Below are 21133 nucleotides of genomic sequence, written 5' to 3'. Positions count from 1 at the left end.
AACAGAATATTTCTGAACTTTCTCCATTAAGTCTTTATCTACTGTCATCTTGAAAGCATCCATGCGAGTCATGTAAGTTATTCCTTTTGGTAGTGAACTCCACATCCTAATGACTTGTCATTGTAAAGAAATTTCTCCTGAATTCCCTATTGAATTGATTAGTAACTATCTAACATTTACAATGCATGGTCTAGTCCCCTGTACAAATAGAAATTTCTTGTCTTTCCTACCAATCAAATTCTTTCCAAATCTTAATGACGTCTATCAGGTATTCTCTTTTTCTAGAGAAAAGTGTGTGCTTTCTTGATGGGTATGATTTCTCCATTCTGGTTATTAAACACCTGTTGATGGCTCAATGGTAACATTGAGGACTCCTGATGCTTTCTACAGGGCAGCATAGAGAGACTTTCTTCATTTAATTATATCACTGATCTGAGAGTGCCTGCTGCCACCTTGCAATGGAAAGTGCTTCAATTCCTCCCTCAAGCATCCTTCTCACGCACGAAAATGGAATCAGAAGTGCTTACTTTGGAGCAGGATATGGAAGACAGTGAACTTGGGGAAACAAATAGCAACATCTTGCAAGATGTCCACATTGCAGATGAGGAGGTACTGCACATCTTAAAATGCATAAAGGTGGATAAATCTCCAGAACCTGATCAGGTGTATGCTAGAATCCTATGGGAAGCGAGGGAAGTGTTTGCTGGGCCCGTCGCTGAGATATTTGTATCATCGATAGCCACAGGTGAGGTGCCGCAAGACTGGAGTTTGGCTAACGTGGTGCCACTATATAAGAAAGGTAGTGAGGAAAAGTCAGGGAACTATAGACCGGTGAGCCTGACATCAGCGGCGGGAAAGTTGTTGGAGGGGATCCTTAGAGACAAGATTTACTTGTATTTGGAAAGGCAAGGAATGATTAGAGGCAGTCAACATGGCTTTGTGCATGGGAAATCGTATCTCAGTAACTTGATTAGTTAAGAAGCAACAAAGAGGATTGATGAAGGCAGAGTGGTGGACATGATCCATATGGACTTCAGTAAGGTGTTCAACAAGGTTCCTCATGGTAGACTGTCTAGCAAGGTTAGATCACACAGAATACAGGGAGAATTAGCCATTTGGATACAGAACTGGCTCGAAGGTAGAAGAGAGAGGGTGGTGATAGAAGGTTACCTTTCAGACTGGAGGCCTGTAACCAGCGGTGTGCCACAAGGATTGGTGCTGGGTCCACTGTTTTTTGTCATTTATATTAATGATTTGGATGTGAACATAAGAGGTATGGTTAGTAGATGACACCAAAATTAGAAGTGCAGTGGACAGGAAAGAAGGTTATTTAAGCGTACAACGGGACCTTGATGAAATGGGCCAATGGTATGGCAAATGGAGTTTAATTTAGATAAATGTGGGGTGTTGCATTTTGGTAAGACAAACCAGGACAAGACTTATACAGTTAATGGTAGGGTTTTGAGAGTAGTGTCGAACACAGACTCCTAGGGGTGCATATTTCCCTGAAAGTGGAGTTGTACGTAGACAGAGTGGTGAAGAGGCATTTGGCATGCTTGCCTTCATTGGTCAATGCGTCGAGTATAAGAGTTGGGACGTCATGTTGTGGCTGTACGGGACATTGGTTAGGCCACTTTTGCAATACTGTGTTCAATTCTGGTCTCCCTGCTAAAGGAAAGATGTTGTGAAACTTGAAAGGATTCAGAAAAGATTTACAAGAGTGTTGCCAGCATTGGAGGGTTTGAACTATAGGGAGAGGCTGAACAGGCTGGGGTTTTTTCCCTGGACCGTCAGAGGCTGAGGGGTGACCTTGTAGAGGTTAATCAGATCATGAGGGGCATGGATAGGGTGAATAGTCTAGGTCTTTTTCCCAGGGTAGAGGAGTCCAAAACTAGAGGGCATAGATTTAAGGTGAGAGGGGAAAGATTTAAAAGAGACCTAAGGGGCAACTTTTTCACGCAGAGGGTGGTACATGTATTGAATGAGCGGCCAAAGGAAGTGGTGGAGGCTGGTACAATCACAACATTTAAGTTAAAGTGGATTCACAGGTGGACTGGCTAATGAAGAAAGTGTTTGGTACACTTTTCTTTATTGGTCAGCATATTGAGCATAGGAGTTGGGACATCATGTTGCAGCTGGACAGGACATTGTTTGGCCACTTTTGGAATACTGCATTCAATTCTGGTCTCCCTGCTATGGGAAGGATGTTGTGAAACTTGAAAGGGTTCAGTAAAGATTTACAAGGATGTTGCCAGGGTTGGAGGGTTTGAGAGATAAGGAGAGGCTTAATAGGCTGGGGCTATTTTCCCTGGAGTGTCGGAGGCTGAGGGGTGGCCTTAGAAGCTTATAAAATCATGAGGGGCATGGACAGGGTGAATAGTCTTATCCCCAGGGTAGGGGAGTCCAAAACTAGAGGGCATAGGTTTAAGGTGAGAGGGTAAAGATTTAAAAGTGACCTGAGGGGCAACCTTTATACACAGAGGGTGGTGCGTGTATGGAATGAGCTGCCAGAGGAAGTGATAGAGACGAGTACAATTACAACATTTAAGAGGCATCTGGATGGTTACATGAAGAGGAAGGGTTTAGAGAGATATGGGCCAAATGCTGGCAAATGAGCCTGGATTAATCCAAATCATTCGGATATCTGGTCGGCATTGAGGAGTTGGACCGAAGGGTCTGTTTTCGTGCTGTACATCTCTGTGACTCTAAGTAAGAGCATGCTTTCATCTCACCCTACTTTCTCACCCCTACAATTTCAGTCCTCTCTGAAAGCACACCTGAATGTGATTTTATACGGTCAATCGCAGTAGTATTCCCAGGTAACTCTCTATGACATCCATTAGCTGTAGGATGAAAATATTCTGCCTGGTTTTTCTATTTATTTCAAACAGTTTCATTTTTGACCTGTCTCCTGGTCGTTGAACCTTCCCCATCAACAGCAACATAGCCTGCATGGATTGCCCATTTGGACTGGCTTGTCGTAAAAAGTGACTGAGAACTGAATTCCTAAAGGATAATTTTTAATGAAAACATTCGATACCTTGAAGAACAGCCAGGACGTTAACGACTTGCACAGTTTGAAGAGCCAGCTGGTGTGCTTGTAGAGATCAGTGTTGACAACTCCTGGGTCCACTACATTTGACGTCACGTAGCTCCCCTCAGCTGTCAAGCGCTGCTGCAGTTCATATGAGAAGAGGACAAGGGCAAGCTTGCTCTGGGCATATGCTCCATAGGGAGAATAATGAAGTCTGTACGTTGAAAAATGAAAAATTCTTAAAGGTTGATGCTTCGGCATTGATTAGTTAATACAAAACATTTCATGAATAAAACTCAAACACATTACTTTCCTGTTACAATCATAGCAAGAAACATTATTTCTGCATTATTTTATTTTATGCAATCCTCTTCTGCACTCTCTCGAGTTGCGTGGTCCCATTGGTATACTGAAACACAACGCATTAATTGTATAAAAACCGAAAGAACCGTGGATGCTGTAAATCAGAAATAAAACAGAAATTTTTGGAAAAGCTCAGCAGGTCTGGCAGCACCTGTGAGGAGAAATCAGAGTGAACTGAGGAAGGGTCACCGGACCCAAAATGTTAACTCTGATTTCTCTTCACAGATGCTGCCAGACCTCCTGAGCTTTTCTAGCAATTTCTGCTTTTGTTTCGAATATTAATTGTATACAAGTCCGCACTGCAATTGCTAGCAGAGTAATCCACCATGGAGAATGTCATAACCAACTCCAACCCAGTTCTCATTCAGCAACGTGCTCCCAACATCACACCCCCCTCCACCCCCAATATTTATCAAGAAGAGTCACCATTGATCTTTCCCTCTTCTTATGCAAATAGAGTTGGATTGAAGCTGAAGCCAACTGCAAGGCTGCAAATGCTTCAGACCATGAGGCTTAACAAGCATTATCTTAAAGTATTGTCATTTTTATTCTCTGTGCTTTTACGTAATGCTGGCAAGGGCAGGATTTGTTGCAGTTTCCTAATAGTCCTTAGTTGCGCTGATTTGCTTGCTAGGGCCACTTCAGAGGGCAGTTCAGAGTCAACCACGTGTCTATGGATCCGGACTCACTTGAAGGCGTGACTGGATAAGAATGACAGATTTCCTTCCTTGGAGGATAGGTTGTTCAAAAATCAGCAAAGGTTTCATGGTCAACGTGATTGAGACTAGCTTTCAATTCCAGGTTTATTAATTGAAATTAAATTCCACCTGCTGCTGTGGTGGGATTTGAATCCACGTTCTGACAAAATTAGGCCTCCAGCAGAATAGTGCAGCCATATTACCAATATGCCACTAATTCAGATACACAGGCTTTTGAGACATATCTTAAAAGATAGCTAGGGCTTTCATGATGCACTCCTTTACATAAACAGCAGTGGAAATTTGGAACATCCTTCTACAAAAGACAATTGAGCTTGGGTGGGTGAACAGAAAATTTTAAAATTGCAATGGTCAGATTTTTGCTAGACAAATGCATTAAGAGTTAGAAACTCAAGGGGGGAGGGATGGTAGAAGGGAGTTAAGACACAGATCATCAGTGAACTAACTAAATGGTGGAACAAGTTCTGGATGCTGAATGAACTACTGCTCCAATGTTCCTCAACTAATAAAGTAAAAGCATAAATTATAAATACTACGTTCGTGCCTTGCAATTAAATGTCTGAAAACTCTGCAGCTAGAAATCTTATTTTCAATGGGTACTGAGTCAGCTGACTGCAGTCTTTGTGATAAATCTTTATGCCGTGAACTAGTTTAACTGTCTCGGCCATTCTAAATTAAATCCTTAGACAATAAAGTCATAGCAATTAAACTGATTTACATTTAAAATAGTGCGGCCTCCTTTGCATTGTGTGGTATGCACAATCTAAAGATATCACACAATTCAAACAGGCTGGCTTTATATCCTTACTTCACATGCTGTAGCCATGATGTGGAGGTGCCGGTGTTGGACGGGAGTGGACAAAGTCAGAAGTCAGGATTATTTGAAATCACAAGCTTTCGTAGTGCTGCTCCTTTGTCAGGTGACATCACTTCACTCTGAAAGCTTGTGATTTTAAACACACCTGTTGGACCATAACCTGGCGTTGTGTGACTTCTCACATTGTCCACATGCTGTTGAGATTACTTGAACCTCCTCTCGTTAATCATCCATGCCCTAAAATAAAGCCAGTAAGTCCTAGACAAGCTCAGCGACTCTGCCACCACCTCTGGGGAGAGAAAGAGTTAATGGGCTGTATTTTCCAGTCAGAGGTGGTGGGCCTGGAAGTATAAAGGCAAATTTATTAGGCAGGGTGGCAGCATTTCAGAACTTACTTGTGCCCAATTGATGGATTGGACACAGAGTTTAGGAGTGCATGCCGACAGCCAACACCACCTTGCATCCGATCTAACTCAGACCACACCCCCACCCCCACCCGCTAACACCCCAGTGACCCCAGAACACATCCACAAAATGCTTTCATTCAGCCTTGTGTTCACTATTGTCCTTCTGGCGCTGTCATGGGCGAGAGCTGCCAGCTTCTGATGGGTTAGCAGCTCTCACTGGCTGAAACCCCATCTCACTAGGAGTTGATTTCAGAGAAAGGCCCATCATTAGCCCCTAAACTGCCTGACTGGGAGAAGGTACAGGAGTCCTTCTGATCAGTCAGCTTGCGGGTCTCGGCAACTTTGAGTTAGTGAACGAGATGTCCAGAAACGGGCGGCACGGTGGCTCAGTGGTTAGCACTGCTGCCTCACAGCACCAGGGACCCGGGCTCGAGCCCAGCCTTGGGCAACTGTCTGTGTGGAGTTTGCACATTCTCCCCGTGTCTGTGTGGGTTTCCTCTGGGTGCTCCGGTTTCTTCCCACAGTCCAAAGATGTGCAGGCTAGGTGGATTGGCCATGCTAAATTTCCCATGGTATTCAGGGAGGTGTAGATTAGGTGGGTTATAGGGGGATGGGTCAGGGCGGGATGCTCCTATGGTTGGTGTGGACTTGTTGGGCCGAAGGACCTGTTCCCACACTGTAGGGATTCTATTCTATTCTATGAAGAAGATTCTACCCAATGTTTCAGGGCAAAGACTTTTTCTTTTGTCAGCAATGGAAATATTTTGAAATTTAACAGTTTTTAAGCAGTTGTAAAGTCAGGGGAAAGTGGAAGTTGAGGAGGACGGTACAGGAGGTGGTGTCTGAAAAGCAAAAGGGGAGGTCTGTGCTTAGGTAGAAGGCGCTATTGATCAAATGGCAAAAGGAATGATAATAATGCTGAGGCTCAAAGGCAGTGGTACATATAAAAGGATGTACTTCAAAGAAGTGTAAATGACAACAGCAGAACATTACCAGCACTCACTGTCTGAGAAAACAATGGTCACTGGTTACAATCTAAAACTGCTGAGTTCAACATTGAAGCTGGACAGTTGTAAATTGCACAATCAAAAAGAAAATGAGATGCTCTTTCTTGAGCTTGTATTGAGCAATATTAGCATTGGCTAGGAGGACAAAGTTGTTAGGGGATTGGATTAAAGAATTAAAGATTTATTTGGCTGAAGGGTCAAGGTCATGTCTGTGGACTGAGCAGACTTTATTTTCCAGAGTATGGCGGTACCACTGGCAAGGAGAGCATTTATTGCTCATCCTCAGTTGCTGCTGAAAATTTTATGAAGAATGAACCAGCACCCACTCAGCATGTTTTTCTTCAAAGTAGAGGAGACATACCGTCGCTATTTGGTACATAAAGCTTTTCATCTTGCACTCATCAGGACAAGTACAAGAATGCCAAATTACAATTAAGCGCAACAATGTATAATAAAGGAAAACATTGCCTTGCCAACTATTCTTGCACTTGTCCTGATGAGTGCAGGCTGAAAAACTTTGGCCACCTATCTATTGCCGAGAAAAAAAGAGACAAGTTAAATCTCTAACTTTTGCCAGTTCTGATAAAAGATCATCATTGGCCTGAACCAATTACTTGGCTTCTCTCTGCTGTCTGACTGGCAAAGTATTTCCAGCATTTTCTGGATTAATTTCAGAATTTCTAGTTTCTTGCTGCATATCAGTCACACACACATTGCCACATCCACACACCATTATATCCAGCATTCAGCACTATGCCAGATATTAAATAATTTCACAACACCAAACATAAGAGAACGTTTACAGATTAATCAGCATTGTTAGTGGAACAATTTACCAGTCTTGTTTGATGAGTAAGCTCTTATACTTGTAATTAGTGACAAAATAATTAACAATGAATGGAACTGATATGTTGGATTTTGCTACAAGAATCTAATCCAAGGATTTGGATGGGCCCCTGAGAAGAATTTAGAAGCAATAATTTAGTCAACAGGGTTTAGACATCCTAAATAGTGATTGATTGAACCTGGAAGGGATTATAGACTGATATTCCAAATTGGTTGCTAATTTATTGTTTTGTACTGGGTAAGATCCACCAATGCTACAGCTTGACACTTCCTCTGTCTCCGTGCTAAATATTCACCATTAACAATATTACCAGGATAAGGATAGGGTATTGTGTTGGGCTCCTCCTGCGCCCGAACTGACAAGATTGAAGTTTATTTCTCAGCAGTTTACTGCATCAGCAGACATGGTAAATTATTGTAATTATGAAGCCACTGATAGAAGTTGGGTGTTGTTCTGGACACTTTCCAAATATTACAACTTTTGGTAGATTTTAATAATACAGCCTCAGGCCCAGGCACATAGATCAATGTAAATATGAACAAAAAGGGTAAGGGAATCTTCTCACAGCATGAGGTATTCCCCAACCTGGAGCAACATCACAAATTTAAATATTATTCAATAATTCCCAATAAGTCAACATCATATTCCTTATTAGCACTGACAGGACCCAGGTCTATCTTGCCACATGTCCTTTTTTAAAGTCATTCATGCAATCTGGATATCACTATTGCCCACAGGACAGTTAAGAGTCAACCATGTTGCTGTGGGTCTGGAGTCATAAGTAGGCCAGACCAGGTAAAGATGGGAGGTTTCCTTCCCTAAAGATCATTAGTGAACCAGGTGGACTTTTATGACAATTGACAATTTTTCCATGGTCATTATTAGACCCTTGATTCCAGATTTTGTTGAATTGAAACTCCACCATCCGCCACTGATTGGATTCAAACCTGGGTCCCCAGAACGTTACCTGGGTCTCTGGATTAATAGTCTACCGAAAAAATGACTAGGTCACTGCCTTCCCAAGGCAGTTTTTCTCAATCTCTCTAATACTCAGATTTGTCAGGCTATGATCTGAATTCGAGTAGTGAATCAGTATAAATTTTGTACAATTAAATATCCTTCTCTAGGTTGTTGTTTCACTTTTGCAAACTTTGTGTCCTGTTTGGCCTCAAACTGAAATTTTATTCCTACATCTGTACAGACAGGACGCAGTGGCTTAGCAATAATATTACTGGACTAGTAATTCAGATCCTCAGGCTAATGTTCTAGGAACATGGTTTGAATCCTAGTATAGGAAATGGTGAAATTTGAATCCGGTAAAAAGAAATCTGGAATTAAAACTAGCCCAATAGTGACTGTGTAACCACTGCTGATTGTTGAAAAACCCATCTGATTCACTAATGTTCTTTAGAGAGAAAAATCTGCCATTATTTTCTGGCCTACACATGACTCCAAATCTATAGCAATTAACAACCCTCTCGGCAATTCGAGATTGGCAGAAAGAAATGATCTAGCCTGCGATGCCCAGAAAAATAAAAAGCATTTTAAAAAGACGCAATGAGCTGAAGGACTTCCTCCTGTCCTCTCCATCACTAAGAGTATCTGGATAACAGTCTGGAAAGCAAACTTTCACCCATGTTTTTGATGCCATGTTTTTCTTGTCAGTCTGTCAACTTGTACCGACTGTAAACCTGAATTCATCCAAACTCCTGCTGTCACTTTCACCTCTGACCTATACTGACTCCCAGTCCTATATAGAATTTATTTTAAAATTTCCTTCCCTGAACTCAATTTTCTTTGCTAAAGGTGCTACATAAACACCAGTTGTTGTTATTGTCTCTCTGTGGGATTGTCCTAGTTTTCCTACTTAACAAGAATCAATGCAAATCAAAGGAGTTTATTGTGTGCCAAAGATTTTGAGATATCCACAAAAAGTAGGACAAATCCATCCTGGCTAATTACTACATTTTCAGTATGTTCTTGATCATCAGCAAAGTGATGGAAGGGGTTGTCGACTGTGCAGTCAAGTGGCACATATTTAACAACTACTTGCTCACTGATGCTCAGTTTTGGTTTTTCCAAGGCCGCTCAGTTCCCAGCCTTATCACAGCCTTGGCACAAACATGGACAAAAGAGATAAATTCCAAAGATGACTGGTCCTGACATTAAGGTAGTCTTTGACTGAATGTGGTTTTAATGAGCCCAAGTAAAATTCAGGTCAGTTGGAATTGGGGGCAATGTCTCCACTGGCTAGATTCAAGCTAAACACAAAAGAAGTTGACACAGTGTGAGCTGGAAGAACACAGCAGGTCAGGCAGCATCAGAGGAACAGCAGAGTCGAGTTGCGGGTCGGGACCCTTCGTCAGGACCTGATGAAGTGTCCAAACCTGAAATGTCGACTCTCCTATTCCTCTGATGCTGCCTGGCCTGCTGTGTTCCTCCAGCTCCACACTGTGTTGACTCTGACTCCAGCATCTGCAGTTCTTGTTATCTCTAAACACAAAAGAAGATAGTCTGAGGACAATCAGCTCAGCCACAGCATATCATTGCAGGAATTCTTCAAGGTAGTTCCTTAACCTTCAGCTGCTTCATTACAGACCTCCCCTGTCTCTTGAGGCATGAAATAAGGGTGTTCATGGATGATTGCACAGTGTTCAGCATTATTCCCAGTCTCTCACATTTTGTAGCAGTCCACATCCGTATGCAGCAAGACCAAGACAAACCATCAAGCCTGAACCGATAATTGGCAAGATAATTTGCCTCCAAGTCACACAGCAAATTGACTTGCAAATATAGTGCTGTTGCTTCACAGTCACTGTGTCAAAATCCTGGAAATACCAACACTGTTAGTGTACCTAAACCACACAAATGCAGTGGTTCGAGAAGGCAGCTCACCATCGCTTTTTCAAGGGCAATTAAGGAACTGCCAGCAAATGCCGGAGATGCTCACTTCCCATAAACACATTTTTTAAACAAATTCACAATGAGTTGGGGCTGAGCGCCACATTGTTTTTAATGAATTTAACGCCTTCCCTCAGATTCTCCACTGTTTGGGAATTAAACTTCACACTGAAATTTCAATGGAGTGATAATGTAATGTATGGAACTGGCTCACTGAAGACACCGTCGAAGAAGCACTTGAATGCAAATTAGACAGATTCCTCTCAATAAATAAGATTTGGGGGTACAATATGTGAGTGATTTAAGGGCATGAAAGCATTAAGCGTAGCAGGTCACTGCAGAGAAAGGGCAATGTTAACTCTCTTTTTCTGTGTCAGTCCCTGGTTCTGATGCAGATAAATTGGTAGAGATTGTGGTGGGTAGTCAGCATTTCCACTAGCATTGTGCTAATGGATGATGAAACGAGCACTACTAGTTCCATCAAGCAAATCCTACAATTGGCATTGTTGTGTAAACACACCTTGAAAGATTTAGCAGTACCTGAGCCCTGCACAAGATCTCTACCTCTCATCTCTCAGTAGGAAGCCACAAGGATATGGTGTGTGCATCGTTTCAGCAAAGGCTTTTCCCAGTAAGCTTACTTAGATGGCATCACTAGTCAGTGATGCAGCTGCTGTGATGCATAAATGACGAAAGTTAAATCACTCCTGAATTTTTAAACCATTGAGCAGATTGTCCATAAGCTAGCATGTTTTATGATTGTAGTGGTATGCATTATAGCCTTTATCAAAGTGAAATCACTTCCTGTACTTAAATGCTGTTGTACTCTGTGAAAACATAGGTGGCCTGAACTTGACTCTTCAGATCACATTCTAGGTTCGTGACATTAAAGGAACAGAACCAAACATCAACATGAGTTGTGACAATTTTGCAAGAGAAAGCATCTGAGCTATGAGAATTCCATTAAGGAGTTCGTCCAGATTAGAACTGGGAATAAAGAAACTGGGAAATTGGGTTATTTGTTATAAATTTTTCAGATACACTCGGAAGTAAAATTTATCCCAGTCTGAAAAGAAAAGGAAAAGCTCATAAGTGTTAAGGATAGAAGATTGGCTGGCTGGCGGAAAACAGATGGTATGCATAATTGTGTCTTTGTCTGATTGGCAGAATGTAAAAGTGGAGTCCTGCAGAAGTCTGTGTTGGAGCCTCTACCTTTTTACAACTTACATTAGTGACTTAGATTTGGGGAACGAAGGTATTTGACAGTAAGATAGGTGAATAGCACATTGTGAAATCATAAGGAAGTTAAAGACAGATATGGACTAGTAAATTGAGTGGGCAAGAATCTGACAGATAGAGTGTAAAATGGGAAAATGTGTAGTTGTTTACTTTGGCAAAAAAAAATTTAACAAGCAGAGTGTGGAGAGCGATGGCAGAATTGCAAGGTTTAGAGAACACTGCACTTACTGTACAACTGTGGCAAAGTCATTGGATAAGCAGCTGAAGATGGTTGGGCCAAGGACACATCTCTGAGGAACTTCTGCAGTGATGTCCCGAGGCTGACTGACCTCCAACAATGACAAATATCTTCCTTTGTGCAAGGTATAATTCCAGTCAGTGGAGAGTTTTCCCCTGATTCTCATTGATCTAATTTTGCTAGGAGTCCTTGATGCCACCCTCAGCTAAATGCTTTCGATGTCTAATGCAGGACACTATTGGGAAGTTTGCAAGTGGCAGACTGTATGGGTACGGTCAGTATTTTGCTTGTTGCAAACAGCCAGAGGGCAAAGGTTTGAGGTGAGACGGGAAAGATTTAAAAAGGACATGACGGGCAACTTTTCATGCAGAGAGTGGTGCGTATGTGGAACAAGCTGCCTGAGGAAGTAGTGGAAGTAGTACAATTACAACATTTAAAAGGCATCTGGATGGGTACGTGAATAGGGAAGGTTTAGAAGGATATGGATCAAACGCAGGCAAATTGGACTGGATCAGTTTAGGATACCTGGTCAGCATGGACAAGTTGGACCAAGAGGTCTGTTTCCGTGCTATATGACTCTATGGCTCTATGACATACCTAGAGTCATGCTGGCACCGATAGCAATCCGCTGTGTCTGACTGGTCCTCATTCTGGTTCTGCTTGGCAAATGGGAAGAATAAAACAAAAAAAAAATTGCCATTCAGCTCCCCACCTCTGTTTATATGAAAGGGTTAAAAACAACATTCCATGAAGATGGTTGGAGGCAAATAATTTCAAATAACAAACAAACCATAAAATGAGGCTTTGGTCCCCAAAGACAACCGAGATGAATTTTCCTGGGCAGCAGTTAACAATATTCAGCCTGAATGCCTTCCTCAAAAGAAAGGAATTTTCATGCTCCTAATGCAAAAGGAACTACTGGAAACAGAGGGATCTGTATATCCATAGATCTATCAAGGTAGCAGGGCAGGGTGTTAAGATGGTCAAGAAGGCATATGTGATCCCTTGCTTTATTGAACAAAAACAAAGTTGCTGGAAAAGCTCAGCAGGTCTGGCAGCATCTGTGAAGGAAAAAACAGAGTTAACGTTTCGGGTCCGGTGACTCTTCCTCAGAGAGGAAGGCTTCATTGACCCAGGCTTAGACTATAAGAACAGGGGTGGTATTACACCACAATTATAAAAGACACCAGTTAGACCACGTCTACAGTACTACATACCGTTCTAGTCACAGAAAAGATTTGATCACAGTGGAATGTGTAGGAAAAAGATTTGCAAGGATGTTGCTTGGAATGGAGAATTTAGCAATGGGAAAGATCGGAAAGGCTGGATTTGTTTTTGTTTGAATATAGGAACCTGATGGGGAACTTATTTAAATTATACAAAATTAAGAGGGCCTTAAAATGGCATGGATCGGGAGGAAGTATGCTCCTTAACAAGCAAGTTAATAACAAAGAAACATAGATCTACAGTAACACACATACGGTGAAAGGGAAATTGAGAACAGATTTCATCACCCAGAGTGTGGTGAGGATCTGAAATTTATTGCTAAATAGAGTCATGCAGGTAAAAATCGCCATCACGTTAAAAAAAACACTTCAAAATACATTTGTGATTCCACAACCAACAGAGCCAGGGACCAAGAGTTGAAAGGTAAAACGAGACCCGATAATCCTTTAATAACTGGTGAGGAAGTGATGGATTGAATGGCTCCTCTGTTCCCTAAATTTTTCTAGGCCTCTATTAGCAACAAAATATTCTAATGTTTCTCATCAGCCGCAGCTCCTTGCTTGAAATGTTACAATTTACTGAATAATACATTAAAAGGCTTCAGAAAATTATCAACACAAAGACAGAATTGTGAATACTGGAAATAAATATTTCATGCTTCTGAAGTAAACTGGGCCAACAACCGCACAAGAAACAGGCAAGTGAGAGTTAGAAAAATATTTGGCACACAAAACAGAACCCACAGTTCTCCAAGGGCACTGTAATGATAAGTAATTGGCGTCAAAGATGATCACAGATGAAGGCCTAAGAGTGAAGCCATCGGAGGTAATGCTTGTTAGTTGGGTTTGCAAGAGACATGAAAAAAACTGTGTCTTTGAAGCATCAAAAGGAACAAAATTTCCTTTGCTACATGAAAGGCTTCAGTGGAAATCAAAATATGGCAATTAAACCAGTGCAATGTAAGAGGGGTAGGTGCTGTGAGCACAGAGGGCATTCTGAACAAAATTCACAACTGCAAAATGAATCATTAGGAAAGAGGAACAAACGGAGTGGGAGAGAGAACAGAGTCCTGGGGTTCAGCTGGCTTGTTGCAAAAGTAGGATGATGAACTGTAAATTACAGGCATTAGATAAGGAAATTGCTGTTCTTCTTTGAATGAACACCATAGGATCCTTTACATCCTTCTTGGACAAGAAACAGAGCCTCCGTTTAATATCACATTCGATAGACACATCCAACAGTGCTGCAAGCTTTCAGTATTAATGACAGCCTGGATTATATACTGGAGTCTCTAGAGTGGGATCCACAATCTCCTGACAGACGTGAATGCTCCCCACTGAGACACGGCTGACCTTATTAACAGCGAGTCTCATAATGCCGCTGCCAATGGGTTAGATAGGGCAGGGCAGAATTTACAACAGGGCTTACTGCCATCAAGTGTTCTCTACAGCATATACAGTAAACAGCAAAGCAGACAACAAAACCAAATCTATTTAATGAGTCTATTTTAAAAAATGTCTGTATAAGCTGTGACAAACTGAACCCTTGAAAGACTGAAACTGCGTGGAGGTGATAGCACAAAGGACATCATTGGACTAGTAAACAGGAACCACAAATTAATAAGACCATAAGATGTAGGAACAGAAGTTGGTGATTCAGCTCACCAAGGATACTCTAATAATCCTCAACTCCACTTTCCTACCTTTGCCCTATAACCCTTGATTCCCTTACTGATTATGATAGAATCCCTACAGTGTGGAAACAGGCCATTCAGCCCAACATGTCCACACCGCTCCTCTGAAAAGCATCCCATCCAGAACCATTCCCCTACCCTTGCATTTTCCCACATCTAACCCACTTAAACATCCCTGGACACTGTGGGCAATTTAGCATGGCCAATCCACCTACTTGCATATCTTTGGACGTGGGAGGAAACTAGAGCACCCGGAGGAAACCCACGCAGACACGGGGAGAATGTGCAAACTCCACACAGACAGTCGCCCGAGGATGGAATCGAACCCGGGTCCCTGGTGCTGTGAGGCAGCAGTGCTAACCACTGAGCAACCGTGCCATGATCAAAAATCTGTCTGTCTGAGTGCACATAATGACCCAGTCTCTACAGCCCTCTGTGGTAAAGAATCCCACAGATTCACTACCTTCTGAGAGAAGAAATTCCTCTTCATTTCCAAGTTAAGTGGATGACCCATTGCCCATTGCCTCTGGTCCTGGATTCTCTCACAAGGGGAAACAAACTGCACACATATCAAGTCCCCAAGAATTTTGATATGCTTCAATAAGGTCACCCCCGATTTTCTGGGTCTGGGGTTATAGATTCAAATCCCACCATTGCAGATCATGGTATTTACATTCTATAAGAATCTAGAAATATAAGAAACCTCTTCTAATGGTGACTATGCAACCACTGCTGATTGTCATATAAACCGATTTGATCACCAATGTCCTTTAGGGAAGGAAATCTGCCATCCTTGCCTGGTCTGGCCTACATGTGACTCCAGACCCACAGCAATGGTTGACTGTTAACTGCCCTCTGGGCAAACTGGAGATAAGTAATCCATGCTGGCTCTGCCAGCGATGCCCACATCCCATGAACAAACTGTTTTGAAAAACTCCTTCCAATAAAAACAGGGCTATTTTTCCAGCAGAAAGCAGTGAAGGAAGGATATTCGGTGTTAGTAAAATCAATCTACATCACTTATATGCTATGTATGACTGATGGGAAAATGAACCAATCGTTGCCATGTTGTCTGGGAGTACAGCTCCGATGAAATGCAACACATAGATAAAGTAATCTTATAAACAGTAAGCTCTTAATGGTTTGTGCAGGAATACAGGGAATCACTATATCAGGGGTATAATACTGTAGTCCTGTTTACAATCTACATGCTCCTGAATTCAGTTTCTCTACTGGGAAACATCTATTTTTTTGTCTAAGTGTCCCAATGATTTTTCCTGTGGGTTGCTCACATCAGTGGCTGAGAATTAATCCTTAATCTCTGGTGTGGGCATTGGTGATCCTGTCTAGAATGTTAATTTCCCTTAAAAGTGCAGAATGTCAGACTCAGTACACTGGGCATTAGCTGGTGTAACACTGGGATCATAAACTAAGGAATTTTCAGCTGAGATCAATTAATACGACATATTCTGGCAACTGAACATAGCACTTCAGTGTGTCGCTTAATATTACAATAGGCAATGCAATTCCCCACAAAACCTTCGCACTGAAAGATGCAACGTTTCTGATGGGCTGCCGGGATTTGAATTTCTTGCAAGTACGACTGAAACAAAAGAGAAAGGACATTTATTTGAAAGCACAGCTTCACATCTTCGCTCATTGCACATTACAGTACACAGAGCTACTTCAACAATAGACACGGCTACAACTACGTACGATATATAGCATTGGAGTGGGCATTACTAATGTCAAGATGGCTGGCAAAGATGGCTGACATGGCCTATTACTCTTGGCATTTGCATGCTTTGCCTAGACTGTGAATCAGGAGTAACGTTGCGGCATATTGCAGTCATCGCAAAGGGATGTCTCTGGCTTTGATGAAGAAAGTTTTGGCTCACCATGGGATCATTGTGGAGCAGCTCCAGACCCCAGGGAAAGAGGAAGAAAGGCTCCCTGGTGGTGACAAAGGGACATGATACCTCCAGCCCCTTCAAAGCAACTTGGAAGGAAACCCTGGAAAAAGTGGCATGGAAGGTGAAGCAACCAAGAGACAGGAAAAGATTAATGAAGAAAACTGCCAGGAAAAAAAAGTTCAAAGTGTAAAAATCTGAAGCCAAAGGCTCTCCTCAGAACCACCATGTCTTTCTAAATAGAGCTGAACCTGCAATAAGCCTGTTTCTCAACAGTAATCATTCCGAACGAATACAATAGCCAAGTACTGCAGATGCTGAATTTTATTTGAATTCAGCATTTGTTAAATCTCCACCCGTCTGCTATAAAAAACATGTCTGAGAGATAATTCGCTTGGCCTCTTTATGCACGTGTACTCCGTGTCACCTAACGGTGGCGTTTATACAATTCACATCCCACAGAAACAGGCAATTCGGTCCATCTAGACAATGCCAGTGTCTACTTCCTCCTACTTGACCTGATCTAAATATATCATTGTAATTCTCTGCTCCCTTCTCCATCATATGCTTGTTTGGTTTATCCTTGAATACATCTACATTATTTGCTTCAATTACTCTCATCCTTTTCTCTATGTACGTTTTGTCTTCTTCTTTTTTCTTTCTTTCTTCATCTTTGAGGCCGGAGTGCTGTCAGTGGTGTGGATCGGACGTCCTGGCAATGGTGCCATGCCTGGACTCATGGCAGTGTTAGGCCTGGCCCCTGGGCTCTTGGCAGTGGCAGGTGACTGGAGTGGGGAACTCTTGGGGGGCGTGGTAGGCCCAGAGCCTGGACTCTTGGCAGTTTTGAAAGGCAGCAGAGCCAGGGTCTCCGGGACCAGGACTCCTTGAGAACTGGAACACCTTCCAGAGACCTTGCAGAAGCCCTGGAGCTGTGCCTGAGACCCAATTTGAACGGAAGATGAACTCTTAGTTAAGTAATTGCTTTATATATTTTTTTGTAACTCTAATTGGTGTCAGATTGTGGCAACAAGATACTTTTGACTGTATCTTCAAGATATATGTGACAACAAAATCATTTATTCATTCATTCTATGGTAGCAAGGTTCATATTTACAACAACAACAAAAACAAAGTTGCAGGAAATGCTCAGCAGGTCTGGCAGCATCTGTGAAGGAAAAAACAGAGTTAACGTTTCGGGTCCGGTGACCCGTTCTGAGGAACCCGAAACGTTAACTCTGTTTTTTCCTTCACAAATGCTGCCAGACCTGCTGAGCTTTTCCAGCAACTTTGTTTTTGTTCCTGATTTACAACATCCGCAGTTCTTTTGATTCATATTTACAAGGCTCACTAGGTAAAGAGCTTTCTTCGAAGTTCCTTGTTCTGTAATATTAGCTGCAGAAATCAGCAATACTGCTCAAGATGGAAAAGTTTGGATCAAATTCTTTCTCATGGGTTGTGTCAACTGAGTGTCATGTCGGCAGGGATTTGCAGAACACTCTGAAAGCTTGGGCCATGTGCAAAGAGCTGCCATCAGTCAGTGTCATTTTCAATTGCTGCAGACCAGCTCAGGTCTTATAATCCACCCACACAGTCAGTTTAAATTCAACTGATCAATCTTTCAGTAAGTGTTACAAGGTTTGTATGATTTCCACCACGAAAACCAATTATCTCTGAGGCTGCGGGCAAGGTGTTTCATGGAGATACCATGAGCAATTACGTTTAACAGCTCACGGGCAATGCCAGAGGCAATGTTTAAATCGAATTTGGAAAGCAAATTTGCACGAATTGCAATGGATTGTTCTTGAGTAAGTGAGATAATACAACCAAGAGAGCGGGGGATGATCAGTGGGGAATTGGGGCCTAGCTTTGTTACTTTAGTAGGAACATAGGAACAACAGCCATATAGATGATCAAACCATTTATTCAGTTCAATTATCACGGACTCTGAGCCATACGGGAAGAATCCAGCCTCCTTTCCCAGTTTACACTGAGTTATCTGATCTCAGCTTGCTCCTTACAATCAGCCTCTGTATTCTCAAGGTCATGATCCTAGACCAGACTGCATTCAGAAATTTGCTGAAAGAGAACAGAATGTCTATGTGGAACATTCCAGGAGCACAGCAGTAGAGAGATCTTAGATAATTGGTAGCCAGAAGATTGATGGCATTTGTCTAATGTGCCTGAGAGGTACAGAAAGGAGAGAAAAGGGGCAATGCAACAGAAGCTAGTAATTCTGAATCAAAAGGCCTTAAGTTGGTTTACACTCTTCATGAGGCAACATACACCTTCCTTGCACCCAGCTTTAAAAGGTGGCTCTCCGAGCTTTGTTACCTTAGTATGAGCATAGAAAATAGAATAGGCACTTGATAGCTATGTCCTGTCTGAACAGCCTCTGAAGTCAGTGCTACCTGTCCCTTCTGTAGTCTGACATCTTGACACTGCCCATTAGGGGACCATCACATACAGTCAAGCAATGAAACAAATACAAACATGAGTTTTCATTTACAAGATGACAGAAATGAACATAAACAGAACCAACAGAGGCTGAAGTTTGCTTTGACAATGCAAGCTGTATTTTGGCATCAAGACCAAAAAAGAATAATTTACAATCATTGGCGCTCTGCTGCACCCAGCTCCCTCTGACTGGAAGAGGGTGTCAATGAGGTTCTGTCTGGCTTGTAGCACTGGATGCAGCTGAGTTCTGTCATGGGCAAGGACAGCTTCTTCATTCACGCTGTCCTTGTTATCCTTTTCCTCCTTGGAACATACTCCCATCCCTCCAGTTCCTCAGCATCCAGCTCATTGTCTTGTTGCCTGCTCCAATTGTGCAGAACACTGCACACCAGAATGATGTGGCAGACAGTGCCTGGACTACACTGGAGAGCATCCCACACCAGTGCAAGTTGTAGAACCACATCATCTGCAGCCCCAGCATCTCCTCCACCACAGCTGGCAAGCATTGCATCTTTGCTCCATATCCGTCAGGGTGTACAATGGTGTCATAAGTCGTGGTCACAGTGGGTAGCTCTTGACCCTCAGTGACCAGCCTTGAAAGGCACTTGGACCTTCAAACACAGCAAGTACATGAGAGTGCTCCAGGATGTGGAAGTCATGAAAGTTGCTAGGATAGTCAGCACGCACCTCCAGCAAGTGGAAATAATGATCACATATCACTTGAACGTTAATAGAATGGAACCTTGTCTATAGATTGATTATGTAGTGTTGTGATACGGCCCTCTCAATGCCATGTGTGTACAGTCGATGGCATCCTGCACCTGGAGGAAGCCAGTTATGTTCCCGAATCCTACTGCCTGGGCTGAAGCACTGGCCTCATCATGGGGAGAACAAAATGCATTGGTGTGATCCTGCACAGATGGAATCGGTCACTCTCCTGATGCACTTGTGGGAGCATGACTGAGAGATCCCACACAAGCTATCTGTCGGTCCCTGGAAGGAGCCAGGAGTCTAGAAGTGCAGAGCAGCAGTCACCTTCAGAGACTCTGGGAGATGATAATCTTCTACTCCTGCTGCCCTTAGGTCCCATTCTAGCATCTGGCACAGTTCCATCACAGGGACATTTGGAGCCTGCATTGACACTCTGCCTTGAAATGGACTCGGGGCTGATAAGCTCTGGTCCTTCTGTAGACCCCAAGCAACCTGAAGGGCCCTGCAATTGTGACCTCTCCTGGTGCCTGGTGCTTCTCAGACTCCACAGCAATCTGTTGCTGCTGCTCCTGTGCTTGCCTTCTTCCCTGATCCTCCTGCACCTACCTTCTCCTTTTTAGGCAGCAACAAAGACCAACATACCTGCAGCGGCCGAGTACAGGACTCTCAGTGGAAAACTTCGGGAACACAAGGCCAGCAAGAGTTTCTTCAAACTCAGAAGCGATAGTGTGTGACTCCCACAGCACCTTTGGAAGTTGCATAAATAATGTTTTGCTTTTGGCTAGCACTGGCCTTTGGTAACGTCTTTGCTGCTAACTTCAACATCGTTTCGATGCCCATGTTCAATTTGCAAATTTTCAGACTTACAACTGGATTTCAGGGCCTGCAAAAATATCCAATAGGCTTTTGGGCCAAATTTTATGTTCATTACATCTCATCTCAAATCTCTGAAGTGTATCCTCATCTAAGCCTCCTGGGTGAGATTAAACATTTTTAAAAATTCTGAGCATTAATGCAGTGGTTGTTACATCTCAATTTTCACATGAATGGAGACTTGATGGAAATAAAATTGCAAGGATAGAGAGTGTAATGGGGCTGCCTGGACTACTCCATGGAGAGCCAGCACAGACTCAATGGTCTGTGACACTGTCTCACAAGAGCCCACAGGCACTACAGATCTGAAGACATAGTTTTGAAGTTCAGGTGCTATTATATGTCTAGCATCCAGCAGAATCTTTCAAACAGCAAGAAGATGAATGGCCAGTTAATCTGCTTTTTGTTGATTCTGGCTGAATGAGCAAGTTTGGCCAAGGAAGCTGGACATTCTCGTTGTGAATTACGCCATGGGATCAACGACATCCAGCAGAACCAGTGTGAATGGTTTAGTATCTCATCAGCATTTTAAACAATTAGGACTCCTTCAGCGCAGCACTAAGATAACCAAGAGATAGTAGGAACTGCAGATGCTGGAGAATCTGAGATAGCAAGGTGTAGAGCTGGATGAACACAGCAGGCCAAGCAGCATCAGAGGAGCAGGAAGGCTGACGTTTCGGGCCTAGACCCTTC

At 42.7% G+C, this 21133-nt stretch overlaps 1 protein-coding gene across 1 annotated transcript in view; it reads right to left on the bottom strand.

Annotated features, from left to right (window-relative positions):
• Window positions 1-21133, bottom strand: part of dhrsx (dehydrogenase/reductase (SDR family) X-linked) — a 242893-nt gene that overhangs the window by 22509 nt on the left and 199251 nt on the right. The window contains exon 6 of the mRNA XM_020515831.2: window positions 3041-3248. Coding sequence (XP_020371420.2) covers window positions 3041-3248 — 208 coding nt within the window. The remainder of the gene's footprint in view (window positions 1-3040; window positions 3249-21133) is intronic.

Source organism: Rhincodon typus, chromosome 6 (assembly GCF_021869965.1).
Source record: "Rhincodon typus isolate 14 chromosome 6, sRhiTyp1.1, whole genome shotgun sequence".
Classification (NCBI taxonomy): Eukaryota; Metazoa; Chordata; class Chondrichthyes; order Orectolobiformes; family Rhincodontidae; genus Rhincodon; species Rhincodon typus.
Note: the sequence above shows the minus strand (reverse complement) of the source record. Positions and strands in the feature narration are given on the sequence as shown.